General features: G+C 35.4%; 1 protein-coding gene across 4 annotated transcripts in view; it reads right to left on the bottom strand.

Annotated features, from left to right (window-relative positions):
• Window positions 1-377: 377 nt before the first annotated feature.
• The window catches only part of NAA35 (N-alpha-acetyltransferase 35, NatC auxiliary subunit), a 96,756-nt gene continuing 77,270 nt past the window's right edge, over window positions 378-19,863 (bottom strand). For all 4 annotated transcript variants that reach the window (XM_023627119.2, XM_023627118.2, XM_023627121.2 and 1 more), the window contains exons 15-23: window positions 12,720-12,786; window positions 11,262-11,360; window positions 10,416-10,594; window positions 7,269-7,405; window positions 6,346-6,413; window positions 5,051-5,191; window positions 4,521-4,643; window positions 1,658-1,738; window positions 378-781 (exon numbers count right to left, since the gene is read on the bottom strand). In XM_023627119.2, the coding sequence (XP_023482887.1) occupies window positions 722-781; window positions 1,658-1,738; window positions 4,521-4,643; window positions 5,051-5,191; window positions 6,346-6,413; window positions 7,269-7,405; window positions 10,416-10,594; window positions 11,262-11,360; window positions 12,720-12,786 (955 nt within the window). In that variant the 3' untranslated portion in view covers window positions 378-721. The remainder of the gene's footprint in view (window positions 782-1,657; window positions 1,739-4,520; window positions 4,644-5,050; window positions 5,192-6,345; window positions 6,414-7,268; window positions 7,406-10,415; window positions 10,595-11,261; window positions 11,361-12,719; window positions 12,787-19,863) is intronic.

The following is a 19,863-nucleotide window of genomic DNA, read 5'->3' on the forward strand; positions in this document are numbered from 1 at the left end:
TGAATATGAAGTAGTAAACAAAAGGAGTCCGCCAAATTTAAACCTAGCCCTAAAATTAACAATCTACACATTCGTACCTTTTGAATGTCACTAGCAAACATGATGTGTAATCTTTTAAAAGTACCAAAAGTAACAGTTAAAGGATGTTTTTTAAAAACATCTACACTCATATAATTTAAGATATCACAACACATAAAATCACAATCCCCATGTAATTCAGTCTCCCTATGTAGTTTTAGAGGTCCCCCCAAAAATCTCTTTGAAATGTATTTTGCCAAACTACCATACAAGTGTTAAAGAAGGCTAATTCGTGTTTGAACTACTCAAATGTTAAGAGTAAACACCTTCAGTTCTTAACATGTATCAACAAAGTAATACTGTTTTTAATCTTTTTTGTCAAGAAATTTATTAACCTTTACAAACACTATTTTCACTCAATCATTCATAAAAAATGATTTATGATTAAATCTGTAATAAAACCATAACGTTCATCAATGCATTCAAGACGACCAGTTTCACCCATGGAACATAATAAACCACTTTAAAACAGCAGTTTTCATTCACGTCATATAAGGCTGTCAAATTAAAAGTATTCCTTATAATGGGTCATCAGAGAAGTCCACTTCACTTCACGGTATGTGGTGAGACTGACGGGTGGATTCTCTAAGAGCAGACTCTGAAAGGAGACTCTGCCCCTCTACGGTCACTTTTTCAGTCTCTCTCAAACAAGTTTAACAACAGGAAAATATTTGTGAGCAGAGAAATCAAATTCAGGAGGAACCTGTAAAGAAAACCAGAAAGTCAATTAATGTATTAAAATATTCAGACAATGAACAAAAGACTATTTTAATTTTAGAGTTTCTGGGGTTTTCAGAAGGCAGCACAAAAGAGATTCTAAAAAATTGGTTTAGTGACAAAAAAGTTAGGAACTAAGGTGGAAGGAAAAAAATGATCAGTTTATTCCTGGGTTTATGGAGGCCATTAGAAAACATGCTGACTAGCTGTTTTCTATCTTCAGAGAACAGTTAACAAAGGAAAATGGATTTAAATTACAGGAGATTTATTAGTTCCAAGGTCACTGATAGTATGGAGCAATGAAAAGAAAGGCACTGGTCAAGCAGAGCAGGAGATAAGAAAGTAACAGAAAAGCAATGGGAGGAGACAAGAGAGGTATGTATAATGGGCAAACATCCCCAAAAAGGCCTCAGCGGTTGGCCTCTTAACAGAACGCCGAACTTCTGCACCGAATGCTGATACAGCACTGATGACATAACGTTACGAAGGGAGCTTAGAGATCTTCCATCTCCTGAACCATTAAAAACAAGTCTTTAATCACTGAAGCATTCACTTTCCTAAAGGCAGATGACTTTTTAAATAGCTCTCCCATAAATTTGTCTTTACACATTGTCTTTTTTACTCCAAGTTATTCAGTAATTTACACACGGAATGGAAGGGTAGACTTTAGAAATTTTAAGTCAACAAAATCTCTAAGTTTCAAGGCAAAATGGCAAGCTCTAGTTTATTTTCTGCCACTGAACCTCTTTTAGTATGATTTTTATGAATGTTTAACTTCCTTTGTAATAATATTTATGCATTTTGTTGGGGGGGGGAGTTTTACAACAATTTAATACGATTATTTTCCCTACACTGTACTTACCTTAGATTCCTTTTTGTGTCCTCCCGCCAATAACTTCATAACCACAAAGTTGGGTTTGGCAACCTTTAAAATTCTGTTGACCTAAACAATGAGCAACATGAAGCTATCAAAACATAAAATTCATAATCAAAATGTCTTTATATTATAGATACTAATAGGAACTTTGCACAACAGAAGTGTTGATATTTTATTAAATAAAGGCAATTTAAAAATAAAAACATCAACAAACATCATACTTCTTTCAGTAACACAGAACTCTGTTTTCATGCACTCGGAAACACGAAGGGCTGCTGAATCCTGCTTTCATTAAAGCAAGGGAACAGCAGGCAGCACGTGTCTGGGGCATGGACTCTGGAGTTAGGCTGCACATTTTCAAACTCCAGCTCTGCCACTTACTAACTAAGAAACCTCTGGAAGTTCTCTAACCTCTCTGTTCCTCAGTTTCTTCATCTGTAAAAATGTGGATAAGTTTACCTATCCCACGAAGATTTTTTGTGAGGATTAAATGAGTTAAGATATACTATGAGCTGAGAACCACACTTGTCAGGTAGTAAGTGTCCTTTAAGTGTTAACTGTTATTACTTGTGACTACCACTTGTCTAAAAGGCTTCACTTGAACACATGAAAAACAATGGAATGGAATATTGCATTTCTTTTCAGAGGGAGTAATGGGTAACCTGAAGAAAAAAGGTTCCCACTGCTGCCTTCTTGTTCACCTCTCTCTAGAAACACAGACAAGTTCAGGAACTGCTCCTCCTCAGTTCCAGATCACACATCCACCTGCTAGACGACAGCTCCTTTTGGGCATCCAAGAGGCATGTCCAAACCTGAGCTCTTGACCTTCCCAGCCCTGCCTCCCCAGCTGCTCCTGGTCCACCTGTAGTGTTCCTCACATGACTCAATCCATTCAGGTGCTCAGGCCAAAAACCTTGAAGTCATCTTTCACTCCTCTTACCCCACATCCAATCCACCAATCAATCCTGTTGGCTTGACCTTAAAATACATAGAGAATGCAATCCCTTCTGACCCCCTCCACTGTCACCATCTCTCACCTGGGTTACTGCTATGGCCTACTAACTGACAGTCCCCTGCTTCCACCCTTGGCCCCACCACAGTATATTTCTAGCAGAGAGGTCAGAAGGATCCTTTAGAACTTAAATCAGATGGGGTCTTTCCCCTTCTCAAAACCCTCCAACAAGCTCACGCTCTTGTGCACCCCATTCCAGCACACCAGTCAGTCCTTGGCTGTTCTTCAAAAACTCCAGGCACACCCCTGCCTGGCACCTTCACACATGTGGATCCCTCTGCCTGCAAGGCTCCATCCTGGAATGGCCACATGACTTGCTGCTTCTCTCTTCCAGGATTTGCTCAAAGGCCGCTTTATTTAAAAATGCCTAATCCCCTCCACCTGCCTACCTCCTGGAGCATTCACTATCCACATTCGTAGCTTGATTTTCCTTCAGAGTACTTATGATCCTCCGATAGGCTATTATTTATTTGTTTACTTACTTACTGTCTGCAACCCATCACCATCCCCTGCCCCTAGGAGGGCAAGGATTTTTTTCCCACTGCTGGAACCTACCACAGCGCTGGATGGATACTAGGCACTCAACAAATATTTGCTGAATAAATGAATGAAGTCCCCTAAAAGAAATATGCTATTTATTATACATATCTTCCTCTAATTTTTAGACTTCTGCCCTTTTATTTTATTACATGATTATATATGGTTAAAATAGTCTCCTACAGCTGTTCCACAAGGCACTCAGCTCCCCTCCCAAGAAGCAAACACTGTTATTAATTCTTATATATCTTTCCGGAGATGTTATAATAAATACTCACCTTCTCCAATTGAAATGGCAGCAGACTATACACACTGTTTAGTACCTTGCTTATTAAACAACTTCTATCCTAAAGAACATTCCATTACAGTACATAAACCTTCCTTGTCCTTTTTAAGGCTGGGTAGTATTCTATTGTATGGTGTATCATAATTTATTTAACAGTCTCCTGTTGATGGATACTAAAGTTTCTTCATTTTTTTTGCTATTAGAAATTCTGCTGCAATGAATACTCTTGTACATTCATCACTCTCCTCACTTCCACCTGGACACATATATCCATTAGATAAATCCTAAGAAGGAGAGCTGCTGGGCCGAACGAAGCATCTGTGATTTTTGACAAATATTGCTAACCCACTCTTCCATGGAGGTTGTACCAAGATAGACTCCCCCAAAATGGTCTCTGTGTTACAGGTAACTCTCATGTACAGAATAAATGCATTTCAATACAATTAGGTATATAGCAAATTGTGAAAATAACAAAAGCCTGAATATTAATATTTTGCAAGTTCTAAGCTCTGTAGAATGATATTTCAAAATAGTCTTCAAAAACAATAGCCTTTATTTTAAATGGTCAAGTGGAATAAGGTGGTTGTTACTTCCTGTGCAAATTGACCAGGTCTTTCAGATTTAAGATTTATATAATTATATTTTAATCTAGTAAACTATAGACTAAAATAAAAAATTTTAAATGTTAACATTTCTGAAGTGTGGCCCAATCTGCATCCTTTTTTATTCTTCCTACTCATTATATGGTTCTAAGTCTTAATTTCTCTTTGTATTGATTTCTGAATTTACACCAAGAAGTATTTATGTTACTTCTTTCATCAAATATTTTAAGTCTGACAAAGCTAGATGAACAAAGCCATTTGAAATCTTTGGCAGAAACATGACAGGTTTCACTTATGAATACTATTTTTATTTCCTTTTAGTTCATTTTTATAATTAAACTGTCATCCAGCAGTAGGACATGCGCGTCTTGCCAAGCTCTTCCTCTGGAAATGCCGTGACTGCAGTTTTACCTCGTGGTCCGGGTTTGGGATGTTTTCCAGTATCATTTTTGCCTGCTGAAAGTGCTTACTAGCTGCCACATACAGTTCTGGAGACTGAGGAGGAGGGCTGTATTTATTGAGGTCAGACATTTCCTAAAAAGGGTTCAGAAATACTATTATCCAAAACATGGTTAACATGGAAAAAAACTCTAAAATACCTTTTTTAATTAAAGAATTCTACACTCACTATCCATCCATATACAGACACTGAAGTCTGTAAACACTCAGCATATGTCCCTATTTTTTCCTATGTAAGAGTCAATTCTTAACCTTTGTATGCTACGTCATATTATTCTCATACTTAAATAACAGTTAATGTGATGACTGCATCCAAAAAAGCCAAATAATTTTCACACTATTTAAAATTGCTATTTTATCATCACCTGTTCGTCTGGTCCAGTGAGTCTGACTTGACTACTTTAACAAAATGGCTAGGTACACACGGCACACCTCTCAGAAGCTCTAAGACTATTTTGCAATGACTTTTAACTCTAGTTCACCTTGAACTGTAGATAGTGCACTGGCGGTGGTGTCATTACACTGTTGAATGGAGCAAACCTGTGCTCATATCGAACTTGTTCACTATCAAGCTCAAACTTGGGTTTTCGTACTTTGCCATCCATGTCAAATGCTACCATGGTCTAAAGGAAAACGATGAGGAAAAAAGATCTATCAATATGCAAAAGTAACATCCTCATTAATACAGAATAGAAAACAATCAACTATTTACACAGAGCTAAAACAACTTAAAGCTCAGATATTAGAAATAGGAAGAGAAAAACTGGCTTTAGTATTCACTTTTATGTTATGTGCCATCATTTTGGGTTTTTTTTTTTTAAGATTTTATTGTTTTCCTTCTTCTCCCCAAAGCCCCCCGGTACATAGTTATATATTCTTAGTTGTGGGTCCTTCTAGTTGTGGCATGTGGGACGCCACCTCAGCGTGGCTTGATGAGTGGTGCCATGTCCACGCCCAGGATTCAAACTGACAAAATACTGGGCCGCCTGCAGCAGAGCACTCGAACTTAACCACTTGGACACGGGGCCGGCCCCATATATGCCATCTTTTATACAAAAAAATTTCAAGTTCTAGTGTTTAACATATTACTATTTTTCCCAGGGACATTATACTACACGCACATCATTCTTCCATGCCTCGTGCTTTTACAAGAGCTTTGAAACCTTCAAGTAAAAGCTTCTGAAGAAACAACTAGCATATAATTTTTCTAAGAAAAGCATAGGTACTGTTTTCCAAACAGAAATCCATGTTCTGTTTTACCTATTTTAACATAAGGCGCCTCAAGCCATTTCTTGAAATGCCTGTGCGACTCAAGAGTGAGCACTCAGTGTCTCCAGAAAGTGCCTGCTCTTGCTTAAGCCATTCACTGTGGCGCCCGCCCTCTTCCTAATAGACTCCTAAAAACGCCAAACCCCAATGCTTCCAAGAAACCTCTCCTGATCATGGGTCACAAGTAAACTCTCACTTCTCTTATTAACCTGTGTCACACCTATGTCACCTAGCCTGTCATTAACTAGGCACTTGAGACGATCAAATCTGATTAGAATTGGTATCCTGTAATGTACTCCATAAAAGATCCACACAAGGGTTCAAGTATTTGTTAAATAAATTAATAAAAACAACTAGACTCAGAAAAAAAGTAATTTTCAAGCAAATGGTTAGTAAAAACAAAGGTGAAATTAGAACCCGGAAAGAATCACAAAAAGAGTACACTTTAATTAAAATATATAATAGTAACAGTTAAAAAGCAGAACGAACTTCATTTTCAACAACTTACTTTAAACATTCCAGCACACATGTTCTGATATGCCTGGCTCATTGTGATCTCTCGGCTCAATGGGCGAACTGTAATTACAAAGAAAATCACCCATACTCTTTTCTCCCTCCTCCTGAATTACTGCAGGAGAAAATCCAATTTAAAAAGATCTTTCTTAAAATTTCAAATAGTTTGTTCCTACAGGCTAAATTTTATGGACAAAATCTACAAATAATAAAATATAACTGAAAAGCTAAACAATAATTATGTTTCCCAAACAGCCAATACCATAAAATTTTAGTATTAAGTATTTTAACTTCTGAATTCACCACACCGCAACAACTTCTTATATAGGAAACCCATAAACCCTGTCATTTAATGACTCACCCAAACTGTTGAAATCTGAAGGAAATACAAAGTAATATTTTGTAGTGATAGGAAATCTGTACCCTTCCCCGAGTGATTGATAGGCAGTCCCTTTGAAACATTTCTTTCTCCTCCGGCCTTGGGTGGTGGGCCGAGGCGCTCTGTGAGCATCTTTCTGTGCCAACTAGAAGCACAACTCCAGATCCACCTGCCTCCTGTCCAAAGAAGATCAAAGGTCTCCTGCTGTCTTGTTCCTTAACCTATCTTGCTCCATGTAGCTACTTCTTGCCCTAAGGTCCTCTGATACATGGAATAGCAAAGAAGAAAAAGAAAAGCAAGAAAAGGAACCAAAAAGACTCATATCACTAATACTGGATTCAGTTTCCACGTTATACTTTCTAAAGAGAAGACGGGCGAGAATTAAAATATGACTAATTCACCCATTACAATGCACAGGTAGCTCTCCATCTACTTATCTGTAGAAATTAAAGTGCACTACGATTAAATTTAAAAATAATCCACGATTAATTAAATTAAATTAATCCATTTTTAAATTAAACAAAAATAATCCACAGCACCTTTCTTCTTTTTCTTTGTTTTTTTACTGCTCCGGCCTTTCTGCTGTTCTTCCATTATCCTTTCCTCTGCCATTTGAGAGCCATCAGCACGACTTAATGTCGACATCAACCATGCATAAAGGAATTCAGAGAGATACCTTAAAGGAAAGGAAATCCTGGTTAATGGCAGACGTCTAAATGACACAGCCTGACAGACACAAGTATTGGTACTAACAAAGAGATATTTTTTATAATCCTTTAAAAGATTTTTTTTTTAAACAAGATTATCCAATTAGATAGTTGATAGAGTAGATCTTACAAGAAACGAGCATTACAAATGACTAACTTTCCCTTTACTATTGCCATACAATATTGAAAAATTTGTCTTATTTCCTACAATGATATGCATTTTACAACTTTTCAAAAGATTTCCTGATAATTATACATATATATAATTACAATTATATACACACATATAGCTGTGTAAATCAAATGAATGCCCATTAAACCGTTTTTACTATAGATCAGGACACATTTCACCTAAAACTATTAAGTAAATATTTTATTTTCCTATTAATGACAAAAGAAAGTAAATAAATACAGAAAAAATTTTAAAACGTACGCATTATACAAAATTATTCTAAAAAATGAAGAACATGCAGGCTTGTAATTTACTTGCGTTTGATTCAATAAATGAAATGTGAAACAGATTATTCCACCAGATACTAATTTTTCAGAAGTTTAAACAAAATTATATTCCCTTAAGTTAGAAAAGCAGTTCAAATCAAGGATATGAATATATACACTTTATAATATAATCCATAATAAATAAAATTAAGGACCACTACAACATTAGGTAAAAATCAAAGATTTATAAGAAATTTTATTATGATCAAGTTCGAGTGTATAATGGCTATTTCCAAAATTTTCCAAAAACTTGTAAGGCAGGTTACAATACTAAAACACATACAAAAAAGAACATTTTACAGCAAAACAAAAACTAGTGAAAAGACACACCTGGAGTGACTTAGGTAGTATACTTTAAAGCTAAACTGAGCACTATGCTTCCTGGAAGCAAAAGCAAACTGGAAAATATATTTTTATTTTATTTAAAAAAGCATATAATTTCATTTTATATAATTTATAATTTCATTCATATAAATTCATTGTCAGGAAAATAATTCTTGACAATGAATTTAAGAAAAACATTTATTATAGTATCTTTTTATGGAATACAAATGAATTTCTTTTCCCTATCACACTACAAAATCTGAGGGTCTGTAATCTATCCTATATCTTAACTCAACGAGGATTTCTATAGGGAACTAATGCTGCCTTCCACCTTCAGACTACCTAACTCAAGGACAGATGAGTAAAGGGTCTCGCTGGCATGATTCAGGCCTTTCCTCTCAAACATCAGATATCTCAAAGAGCTTTTATTAAGTGCTTTATCAAAATTAATACACAATTCTATCTAAGAAGAGTCAGCGTGCTGATATTCTACACAAGCAGGTCCTCAGTTGGGATCTCTGGCCCAGCAGCAGTGCCACCAAAGAACCAGTTAGAAATGCAAATAATTAGGTCCTCCCCTAGACCTTGTAAAGCAGGCACTCTGCGGACAGAGGCCACTACACTGTGTCTTAACGTGCTTTCCAGAGACTACGATGTATGCTAAAGTTTAAGAATCACTGTTTTCTACTGCTGATTTTAAAAGGGTCCACATGCTTTAGGGATCATATTCATGAACAACGACAATGATTATCTTGTGAGAATGTAGAAGCCGAATCTGTAATTTTGAAATTAAAAAGCAGTTAAAACTAACATTAAAGTAGACCACAAGGGCACTTATAAATGGAACTAAAATCTCTTTCCTTAACAAGAAAAGAAATTAATCTTCTCAAGTACACAGGAGTATTTTCTAATTCTAAGTTCTAAATTTCTAATGGAGTATTTCTCTGAATATTATTATTTGCCAATTCTTTGTGCCAAAAAGCATATAAAAATTATGTCTTGAGAAATCAAGAGCACAAAAAGCTTCCAATTAGCTGCCTCACACCATGAAAGAACAAACTTGAGCATGTCCCCCTATAAAATGCCTGGTTTGTGTAGGAGTCTCTGTTATGAGTTATAATAAAATGTATCTCAAGTAGCTGTAATAACACAGTTGATAAGAGTTATCTATATAAATTTTGGAGAATATATCAAATAATATTATCTATTACTATAATTGATGCTCAAATTCAATTTTCATAGCCAAGAGCTATCTGTTAAGAGCAGCCATGATAACAAAACCATGTCAACAGCATGGAAGAGCATTACTTTCCTTCCTTCACAGCAGTGACTCTAGGGAAGACACACTATCTTAATTACTAAGTTAAGTAATTTAAATATGAGTTAAAAAGATGAACTATATTAAGATCTAACATAATATACTAAACTTAGTTGTTTGTGATGGGCAACAATAGGTCATTATTATTTAAAATACCACCATACTTTGCCAGACTAAGAAGAGTCGTCAAGATAACTGAATTCATTAGCTCTCAATTTTCTTTACTTTCTGCCTGTGACACCTTTTCCAAACCTAAAATATTCTCAAGTACCCCATTACTAGGTTTCTTTATCTCATCTCCAAGTGAAGGCAAAGAACCACTGTGCTAAGGATCATCTCTTATCAAGCCCTTCAAAGCTCCTGAGACAAATCCTCAGGGCCACAGTTTACAACAGATATGCTCCCCATGATAATCTTAGCCATACTTTCTTCTCAGAAGAAAGATGTGGTCCAAATTTTGAACTTTAATTCAGTTAAGTACATTCCACAGCTAGAGCCTAGTGTCATGGAATTCACGGCAAAACGCGTGTTACTTTTTCTCCCTAGAAACAGATAAAAGCTCTTCAATTAATCCATTTACTTTGGAGCCACTTTTATTACTAATTTTTAAATAAATATTCAAATGGCTGGAAAAAATATATTTGTACAGTGTCATGGCACTTAAAGATGTTCAAGATGAACTAACTCTAATTTTCAAGATATTTTTCACTTGTCCCACAACTCAAGTTAAAATACACTAAATGAAAAAGTACCCTGAAATTATGCTCTACCTTCCAGATGCTCTCTCAGACCTTACCTATCCCACCCACCACCAATTTTAACTGAAATTGTTCTCTTACCAATATATGTAATAGTATTCGTGCATGCTGTAGAGTTCCAATTCAAAGCCACTTAGAAGATACTGTATCATAATTCGAAGGTTATGGTAAAGGACCCAGGTACCTAAACAGGCCAAATGTTGCCTTTGGGGTTCCTGTTTCAGCAGCATAGTGTGAAGGGCTGCATCAACCTTCTCAGCCTATCACAATAAAATATCGTAACATTAACTTTCTTTATAAGGTAATGAGAGAATTATAAAAAAGTAAACAGCTAAAAACAGCGCCAGAAAACGTAAATCTCACCAGCTAAAGAATTCATACATCCAAGAATTCATTCATTCACACAAGCGCATTTTTGGTAGGTTTACATTCAAACTTCTCATTCCACAATGGATAATATTGACCTAGAAACTCCCTAAACCAAAAAGACATCCATTTCACAGGACCAAAACACAAACAACTGACTTCAAATCTTTAGTCATATTATCAATTAATCCTGCTGCTGCTCACAAATTACTTTAAGATTACTATATTTTTATTGTAATGTGAACTTGCTACAAAACTACAGTTCTACACATATTACAACTTATCTTGATTATCAAAAAAATAATTTAAGATATTCCCCAGGTTGGATTATTGTTCTCTTTCCATAAACCCTTTCTTTAGTCTATGTAACCGTCACATTTTAAGTGAAGAGGAAATTCACAATACTGAAAAATGAAATAGTCATTGAAATGAAATACTGTTTGAATTGAAATGAAATTAGTCATGAAACAAAAAATTGTTCCAAAGAAATGTTTTTACAAATCTGGTCAAGGTACCTGAATTGCTGAATTTTAGAAGGGAGGGCAACCGGTTGGCTCTTACCTCATCCTGCAAGGTGGCAAATTCTTCAAGAATATGACCGAGCTTATCTCTCTGTCGAGCCCTGTTATGTCCATGGATCTGAATAAGACTACAGAATGGCTGCAATACACATACAGTTTGTTAACCATCAATATGAAATTTCCTGATACTAAAGAAAATTAACATTACAAGTTTTCAAAATCTGGTTTTAAGGGGAAAAAAACTGCTGTGTACATAAGAATCATGCCTATGTATATTTTTTTACATAGTTATTTCTTTTTAAGGAACTCAACACCAGAATTTATCAATAGCCAGAGGAAAGTGGCTGATTATGAAACTTGGTTCCATGACAAAAATATCTTCCTTCAGTCTTTAGATATCTTTCTGCAATTTCAGGAGGACAGTTCCTTTTCTGTTTATGTCAAGCCAAAAGCCAGTGTTTATGGCTGACATTTCTGTGCTGCTTTAAACATACCAGAATGCCTAATAATTATAAGGCTTAATAATGGCAAATACCTATAAACTCTGACTGAGGTTCTTCTATTTCTACTCTACTTATACAGTATTCTCACATAAAATATAACATTTCACATATAAAATATAACATTACACTAATCAGACAACAGACATGAATGATAAGATACTCTGATTTAAGAAGAATTTTAAGATTCTTTAAGGATAATACTGTTTCACATTTGTAGACTTTGACAGATACTATCTCATTTGATCAATAACCAGGCTATAAGAGGTACAGAGGTAGTACTAACATTTCACTTTTTAAAGACTGGGAAGATTATAGAAAAGTAAAGGGATATGCCTGATAATGATAAAATGCTAGTGATAAAAATAAAATCTAGTCTTTTATTGATTTTCCTTTCACTATATCATGTTGCCTTCTAAATATATATGTACTAACTGGAATTAGACCCCAAAGAGCTGTCTATGAAGAACTTAAAATTAAGTAAGAATGATTTATAATTAATTTAATCCACTACAAGGTTTGTATTTTTTCTTAATTATTTGTGATTTGAACAAAGTTTGTGATCTCATCTCAATTAATAATTTTAATTTTACTACAATCCTGTTCATGAAGTTAGTATAAAGTTAAGTGCTTGGGGGTGTTACACATATTCTTTGTTTATAAGGTCAAAAATAAGTCAAGTTTTGGGGTCTGTTTACAAAAAAATGTGATGACTGCTGTTTTCCCAGATGGGGGTTCATAACTTATCCTGTTTCTGTGGCCCCTGAGGGCTATAGTGAGAGCTCATCAAAAGGTTCCTCAGTGTCTAACAACTTGCTAGGAGACTATAGATTATGCAGCTATCCACTTGAGTGTAAGAGGAGACAGAAATTTCCTATATTCAGTGAAAATCATAAGAAATGTTAGATGAAAAAACAGAACAAATTAATGCTACTGAAGGAATTACAGCCCACCATTTTTAAAGTACCCATCACAATGATCCAAATTGTAGTTCTTACCCGAACACAGTGAGTAACAAAGGAGTCAATACAGTCCTTAGCCTGGTGATTATTATATAGGCAGCATCTGTAAGACAATATTCACGTTATTAAAATCAAACTATTTGGCCTACCAAAAGAAGCAGTGATTACTGTAGGTGCTACCAACACACAGGGAAGGTGGAACAAAGAGAAAATGGAACCAAATATATTATTACTAAGTTGAAGAGTGCTAGCATTAGATTAAGAAATATTTCACTATTACTGTGTTTTTCACACAATAAATGTCTTATACTTCCAATTCCTTTCGTTCTCTATTTGGACAATTAGAGTCGGATACAATAAGATCAAATTAATGAGAAAGAAAATTCTAAAGCTCTACTTTTTCCTGACCCTATTCCAATATCATTTTTCCTATAAGTGATACCCTCGTGGTCTGTACACATAATAGTAATTACAAAGAAAATACTAAAGACAATTCTAATTTTTTCAAGATGTATCTACATTCCCAACCACTGGCCAGAATCATCGCATATACATCCCTCTGGCACCTCATTTTCTATCCTCACAACCTGGTTTCCCTGTGGTGTTCCTTATCTCAGTTAACAGATTACTTCTTGAGTAAAGCCTTCCTAAGCAATCTGGGAGGATCTACCTGCCCGGCCCTGGAGCAAACACAAGGGCTGAATGGATGGGAAGATTTTTTTTCTATCCTTGAGGCAGGAGGACAGCAGCCTTTGCACCTAAGGAGATGGGAAGCAGCAGAGACTTCCTCCTGGAGCACTGACAGGAGCTGACAACACGCTCCTCCTAAGTGTTTGCCGTAACTGAGCAATCTGACCAGAGCCTCAGAGACACACAGAGCCATGATCATGCAAGAGAGAGTCACAATGCATGCAGCAGCCAGGAGAAAAAAATGCGGAACACCCAGAACAAATGGTGGTGAGAGAGAAGCACTGGAAGGTTTGTTACAACTTTAACTCCAAAGTGAGAAAATTACTTAAGGAGACTAAAATAAAGCAATAATAAAAAAAAACGTTTCTGGATCTGAAAATTATGATTTCAAATTTAGAAATTCAGATGAGAAATGCTCACTAGTAGCCTTGAAGAGCAAAAGGAGGAATATTCTTACAGTAAAAATAAGAGATAAATGTCATGAGGAACAGGGAGAAGGACCAACCAAAAAAAAAGACAAAAGTGAGGCAATTAACTAATAAGAATATAGGGAAAATGATCTGATTTGGAAGACCTGAGGCTTTAATGACAGAGTTCCAGATAGGACTAGTTGAAAATCACACATGAACATTCTTGTAAAACTCTTAACCTCCTAAAACAAGGAGAAACTCTAAAATCCTCCAGGAGAAAGTGTCAAATCACTTACAAAGGAAAAGAAGAATCAGTTATCTGTAACATGGAATTTTAAAAACGGTGGAGTAACATTTACAGGATACCACGCAATGACCTATGCTATACACACAGTCAATTTTCGGTATTTTTGATAGTTCTGTTCCAGAAAGCTGCCACGGACACTTAATTAGTGAGCACTGAAACTGCAGCTGGGGAAAGTACAGGGTTAGGTTCCTGTCAGCCTCTGGTCACAACATTTCCATCACCTGGTCAATACATAACCTTGTTTTATGTGTATTTCTGTTTAGAGACACCATATATAATATCTATTGTTGATTCATTAGCATTCAACTCACACCCGATAAAGCTTACCTAACACACATATTCTCCCTGTGCTAGGGAACACTTCTTGTGCTAACACTAGACAGTCCATCTCTACAGTTAGAGGCTGTTTTAAACTACAAAATCACCAATAAAAAGCACAAAAACGTGGCATCTGGATAGGGTTGTTTCTAGTACAAGGGCTGAAACAACAAGGCAGAGAGTTGCCTTGTGTGACCTCAGCGTTGAGCATCTCACATTTTTTGTGGCTTTGCATACATCCATAAAAACAGCAAGAGCAGAGCAAGGGATCTGAGGGTTACAAATACACTTTAGCGAGTAGGCAAATTTGCAAATACAGAATCTGCACATAATGAGGACCAACAGTTGTTAAATCTAAATGGATAATAATGAGTGACAATGTGTAATCTAAGTGGTGAAGGAGGATTGTTAAACAGAAAAGGCAAAATGCAAACTAAGAGGATGTAGACGCTATTTCACATACACCAGACCATCAAAAATTAAAAAGTCTGATAATGCCAAAGCCTAGACTATGGATAAACAGGAATCCTTACACACTGTTAGCTGGCATACAAACTGGTTCAATTATTTTGGAAAGCAATTTGGCAAAACTATTAAACTTGAAGGCGCACATGCCCTATGATCAGCAATGAATTCTATTTCTAAGTATATAGTCTGTGTGCACAAGGAGATAAATTCAAAGATGTTCACTACACGACTGATTTCAACAGCAATAAATCAGAAACAATTTAAATGTCCAATTGCAGAAAACCGGCAAAATAAACTACAGTGGATTTTAATGAATAAAATAAGTTTGCATGGATCAACTTGGTGAATTTCAAAATCCTAATGCTGAATGAAAAAAGGTTGGAAAAGGATGTATACTACGTGACAATATTTATGTGAAATTAAAAAAAAACTAATGTATTGTATATGGACACACATATTTGGGTAAAGTGTATTAGCATTCACAAGAGTGATACACATAAACTGCAATGTAGTAGTCATCTCTAGGACCAGATTAAGAGGAAAGGATGGGTGAGGAGGATTTGAAATTGTAGTCAGTAGTTCTCAAAATGTGGCCTACATTCTCCTGGTGGTGGTGAGAGGGTCTCCTTGAGACACTCTCAGGGAAGAACATAAGGCCAAAACTATTTTCATAATAATATTAAGGTGTTATTTGCTTTTTGCACTCATTCTCTCACAAGTGTACAGTTGGAATTTCCAGAGGCCACATGGCATGTAATATTACAAGAGACTGAAAGCAGAAGCAGGTTAAAGTAATCCAGCTGTCACCTATTAAGACAGACATGAAAGAGATCTGCAAAAATGTAAAATAATGCCACTTTGCTCACTAATTTTTCTTAAAAACATACAGGTATTTTCCATAAAAATGTTATTTATGTTAAAATGTAATGGGTTTACTGTTATTTTTTAAAGAACAAATATTTTTAAAGTACTGTTTTAATTTCTAAAATAGTAGTTATTAATACATAGGACCTATATAAACAAAAGCTATTTGGGTCCTTAATATCTTTTAAGAATGTAAAAGGGCCCTAAGACAAAAAAGTTTGAGAATTGCTGGTTTAGATTGATCTCTAATAATGAAATTCGTTATAATTAGCTGCTCCTTGATCCCTAAGCTCAGCCCTACTCTGGGACCTATCAGTTGTTGTTGACTGCCAGGAAGCTCCACCCCCTGATTTTGCATGGCTCACTCCCTCAGTTCACTCACAAGTGTCACCACTTCCAAGAGGCTGTCCATAACTATCACAACTAAGAGAACCATCAATCTCTTTATCCTACTTTCTCTTTCTATGTAGTACTTATCATGACCTGACACTATGTATTTGTCTACTGTTTAGTCTCTCCTATTGCAAGATAAGCTCTTTGTCAACAGATGTGCCCTTCTCTTCTCTAGAACTCAGAAAGGTGCCTGGCCATAGCAAGTACTAATTTATTATATTTATTAAATAAGGGAGTTAATAAAATTTATTCTTATTAATATATATTCAGTATTTATAAAATTTCATTAATTCTCTTAGCAGGAGAATTTACAAAAATGAAATTAATTAATAAAAATCTTGCTTGAAATGGATAGTAGTACAGGTGCCTGTCAGCTTATACATCTGAATATATTTAATATATTTAATCATAAAAATTTTAAAATAATTTTAATTGTCTCTATTTGCAGATGACATATTATGTCTAGAAAACCCTAAGGATTCCACCAAAAAACTGTTAGAACTAATAAACAAATTCAGTAAAGTTGCAGTATACAAAATCAATACACAAAAACCTATTGCATTTCTATACACTAACAATGAATTACTAGAAGGAGAAATTAACAATCCTATTTACAATACCATCGAAAATAATAAAATACCTAGAAATAAATTTAACTAAGGTGAAGGATCTGTACTCAGAAAACTATGAGACATTGTCGAAAGAAACTGAAGAAGACACAAATAAACAGAAAGATACTCTATGCTCATGAACTGGAAGAATACTGCTAAAATGTCCATACTACCCAAAGCAATCTACAGATTCAATTCAACTCTTATCAAAATTCAATTAGCATTTCTCAGATAAATAGAAAAAAAAAATCCTAAAATTTATAGGGAACCACAAAAGACCTCCAATAGCCAAAGCAATTTTGAGAAAGAAGAACAAAGCTAGGGGTTATCACATTTCCTGATTTCAAACTATACTACAAAGCTATACAAAACAATATGGTACTGGCATAAAAACAGACACATAGATCAATGGAACAGAATAGAAAGCCCAGATAAAAACCCATGCATATATGGTCAATTAATTTTCAACAAAGGAGACAAAAAAAATAATAAAGGGGAAAGGATAGTCTCTTCAATAAATGATGTAGGAAAACCTGGACAGCCACATGTAAAAGAATGAAACTGGACCCTTATCTTACAGCGTACACAAAAATTAACTAAAAATGGATTAAAGACTTGAACCTAAGACTTGAAACAATACAATTCCCAGAATAAAACACAGGGAGCAAGCTCCCTGACACTGGTGTTGGCAATGATTTTTTGGACTTGACACCAAAAGCAAACAAACAAAAAAATACAAGTGGGACTACATCAAACTAAAAAGCTTCTCCTCAGCAAAAGAAACCATCAATAAAATGAAAAGGCAACCTACGGAATGGGAGAAAATATTTGCAAGCCACAAATCTGATAAGGGGCTAACCAGAGAAGAGTTAAGAAAATGCTGAACAAGGATGGTGCAGGAGGACATGACTTAACAGAGAGTAAAACTTAAGACAAAGCCTTGACAACAATACAAAAAAATGTTACCATTGGAACTGAAATAAATCCCAATACCTAAGGAATTTTTAAGTAAAATAAAGATGGCCTTTTAATCCAACGGGAAATGAGTTTATCCTATAAGTGGTGACCACACAACCAGCTATCTATCTAGAATGAAATCAAGTTGAATTTCTCTCTTTATACCATTTATAGGAAAAGAATTCAGAAGGACTAAAATCTTAAATGTACAGAATAAAACCAGAAAAATCTTTGGAAGAAGATTTAAATGACTAAAGGCACAATCCATGGGCTGGGCAAAATTACTTACCTCAAACAAGAAAACTAAAAGTTATACGGGACAAAAAAAAAGAAAACAGCAAAAACTATTATATAGAAAGCAAAAATTTTAATGTGGTAAAAGAAAGATTAAGGAAAAAAATATGTGCAATGCCCATCACAGATAGGATTACTCTCTCACAATGTACAAGGAGTTCTTACAAATTTTTCAAAAAATAAGTAAATCACTTAATAAAAGTCAATGGGCAAAGGATATAAATAAGCAATTCACAAAAATTCTAGGGGCCAGCCCCGTGGTGCAGCGGTTAAGTGCGCACGTTCTGCTTTGGTGGCCTGGGATTCACCAGTTCGGATCCTGGGTGCAGACATGGCACCGCATGACAAGCCATGGTGTGGTAGGCATCCCATATATAAAGTTGAGGAAGATGGGCATGGATGATAGCTCAGGGCCAGTCTTCCTTAGCAAAAAGAGGAGGTTTGGCAGCAGTTAGCTCAGGGCTAATCTTCCTCAAAAAAAAAAAAACTTCTAAAGGTCCAATAAATATTCTATTAAGTGCTCAAATTAAAATAACAATGAGATAGCACTTCCCACTCAACTCAACACAGTGGAAAAAATTAAAAGTAACGCCTACTGCTGGTCAGGGGCCAGGGAAAGCATACTCTCCTACATTGCTAGTAGAAACAGAAATTATTATAATCTTTTAGAATGCAACCTGGAAATATGAGAATTAAAACTAGACATGCCCCTCCATCCAGTAACACTACTCCGTAGAATACACTCATCTTATGAAATACAATCATGTACTGCATAATAACATTTCAGTCAATGACAGACTGCGCATATGACAGTGGTCCCATAAGATCAGTACCATATGGCCTAGGAGTGAAGTAGACTCTACCATCTAGGTTTGTATGAGTACTGTAGGGGAGGAAGAAATTTCACTCTACCCTTCTAGGTTTTTCTGGCTAGTCTAAGAATTAAATTGACATGAGACAGACTGATAGGAGAAAAACAAAAGTTTAATAACACATTTACATGGGAGAAACCCAGAAAAACCGAATGACTCGGCCCAAACTGTCAAAGCCCTCACTTTAAATATCATCCTCAGCCAAAGACAAAAGATGCTGGGGGTGGGGAGAGTCAGGGACTTTAAAGGGAAGGCAGGCAACTCACAGGTAGGTGAAAAGGAGCAAATGTTGGAAAACAAGTGTTTGGCCACACAGAAACAGAAGAACACAGAGGGAGGCCCAACAGTCTTTTCAAGGTTCCTCCCTGTCTGCCACCTTGGTCATGTTATGCCAAGGTGATAGCTCGCTTCCTGAGACAGGTTTTTTCCTTTATTGTTTTAGGCAGTTAAGGTGGAGGTAACAATAACAACTTTGAGTCTTTGTTTCTTAAAAAACAATCAGCCTAAAATAACGCTCATGTTACAGAGACACATTTTGGGGTGGTAAATTTTGTTCCTCTTCAGTACACTCTATTGATGTTTGCACAAGACTAACAACACATTTCTCAGACCATATCTCTGTCATTAAGTGACGCAGGACTGTATTTGGCAGCCATTAGAAAGAATTAATTAGATCTCCATCAGGTAATTCAAGACAAAGTCATGATGTATCTTTGAGTGGAAAAAAGATAAAGAATTTTTTTAATAAAAAATAAATTTTTAAATTTAAAAGAAATCCACAAAAAATAATTAAAAGTTCAAAACAAAAAGAGCCTGTTTAATGTGATCCCATTTATATAAAGTCATATATATTATCCCTATATACAAAGATATCTATGGTGATTGTCATCAAAATGTAGTTATCTCAAAGGTAAGGTTTCAGATGATTTTTACTATCTTTCACAATTTTTCTGCATTGTTTAAATTTGAAGTGTGACCATGTATTACTTATATAAT

The sequence above is a fragment of the Equus caballus genome, chromosome 23 (assembly GCF_041296265.1).
Source record: "Equus caballus isolate H_3958 breed thoroughbred chromosome 23, TB-T2T, whole genome shotgun sequence".
NCBI lineage: Eukaryota > Metazoa > Chordata > Mammalia > Perissodactyla > Equidae > Equus > Equus caballus.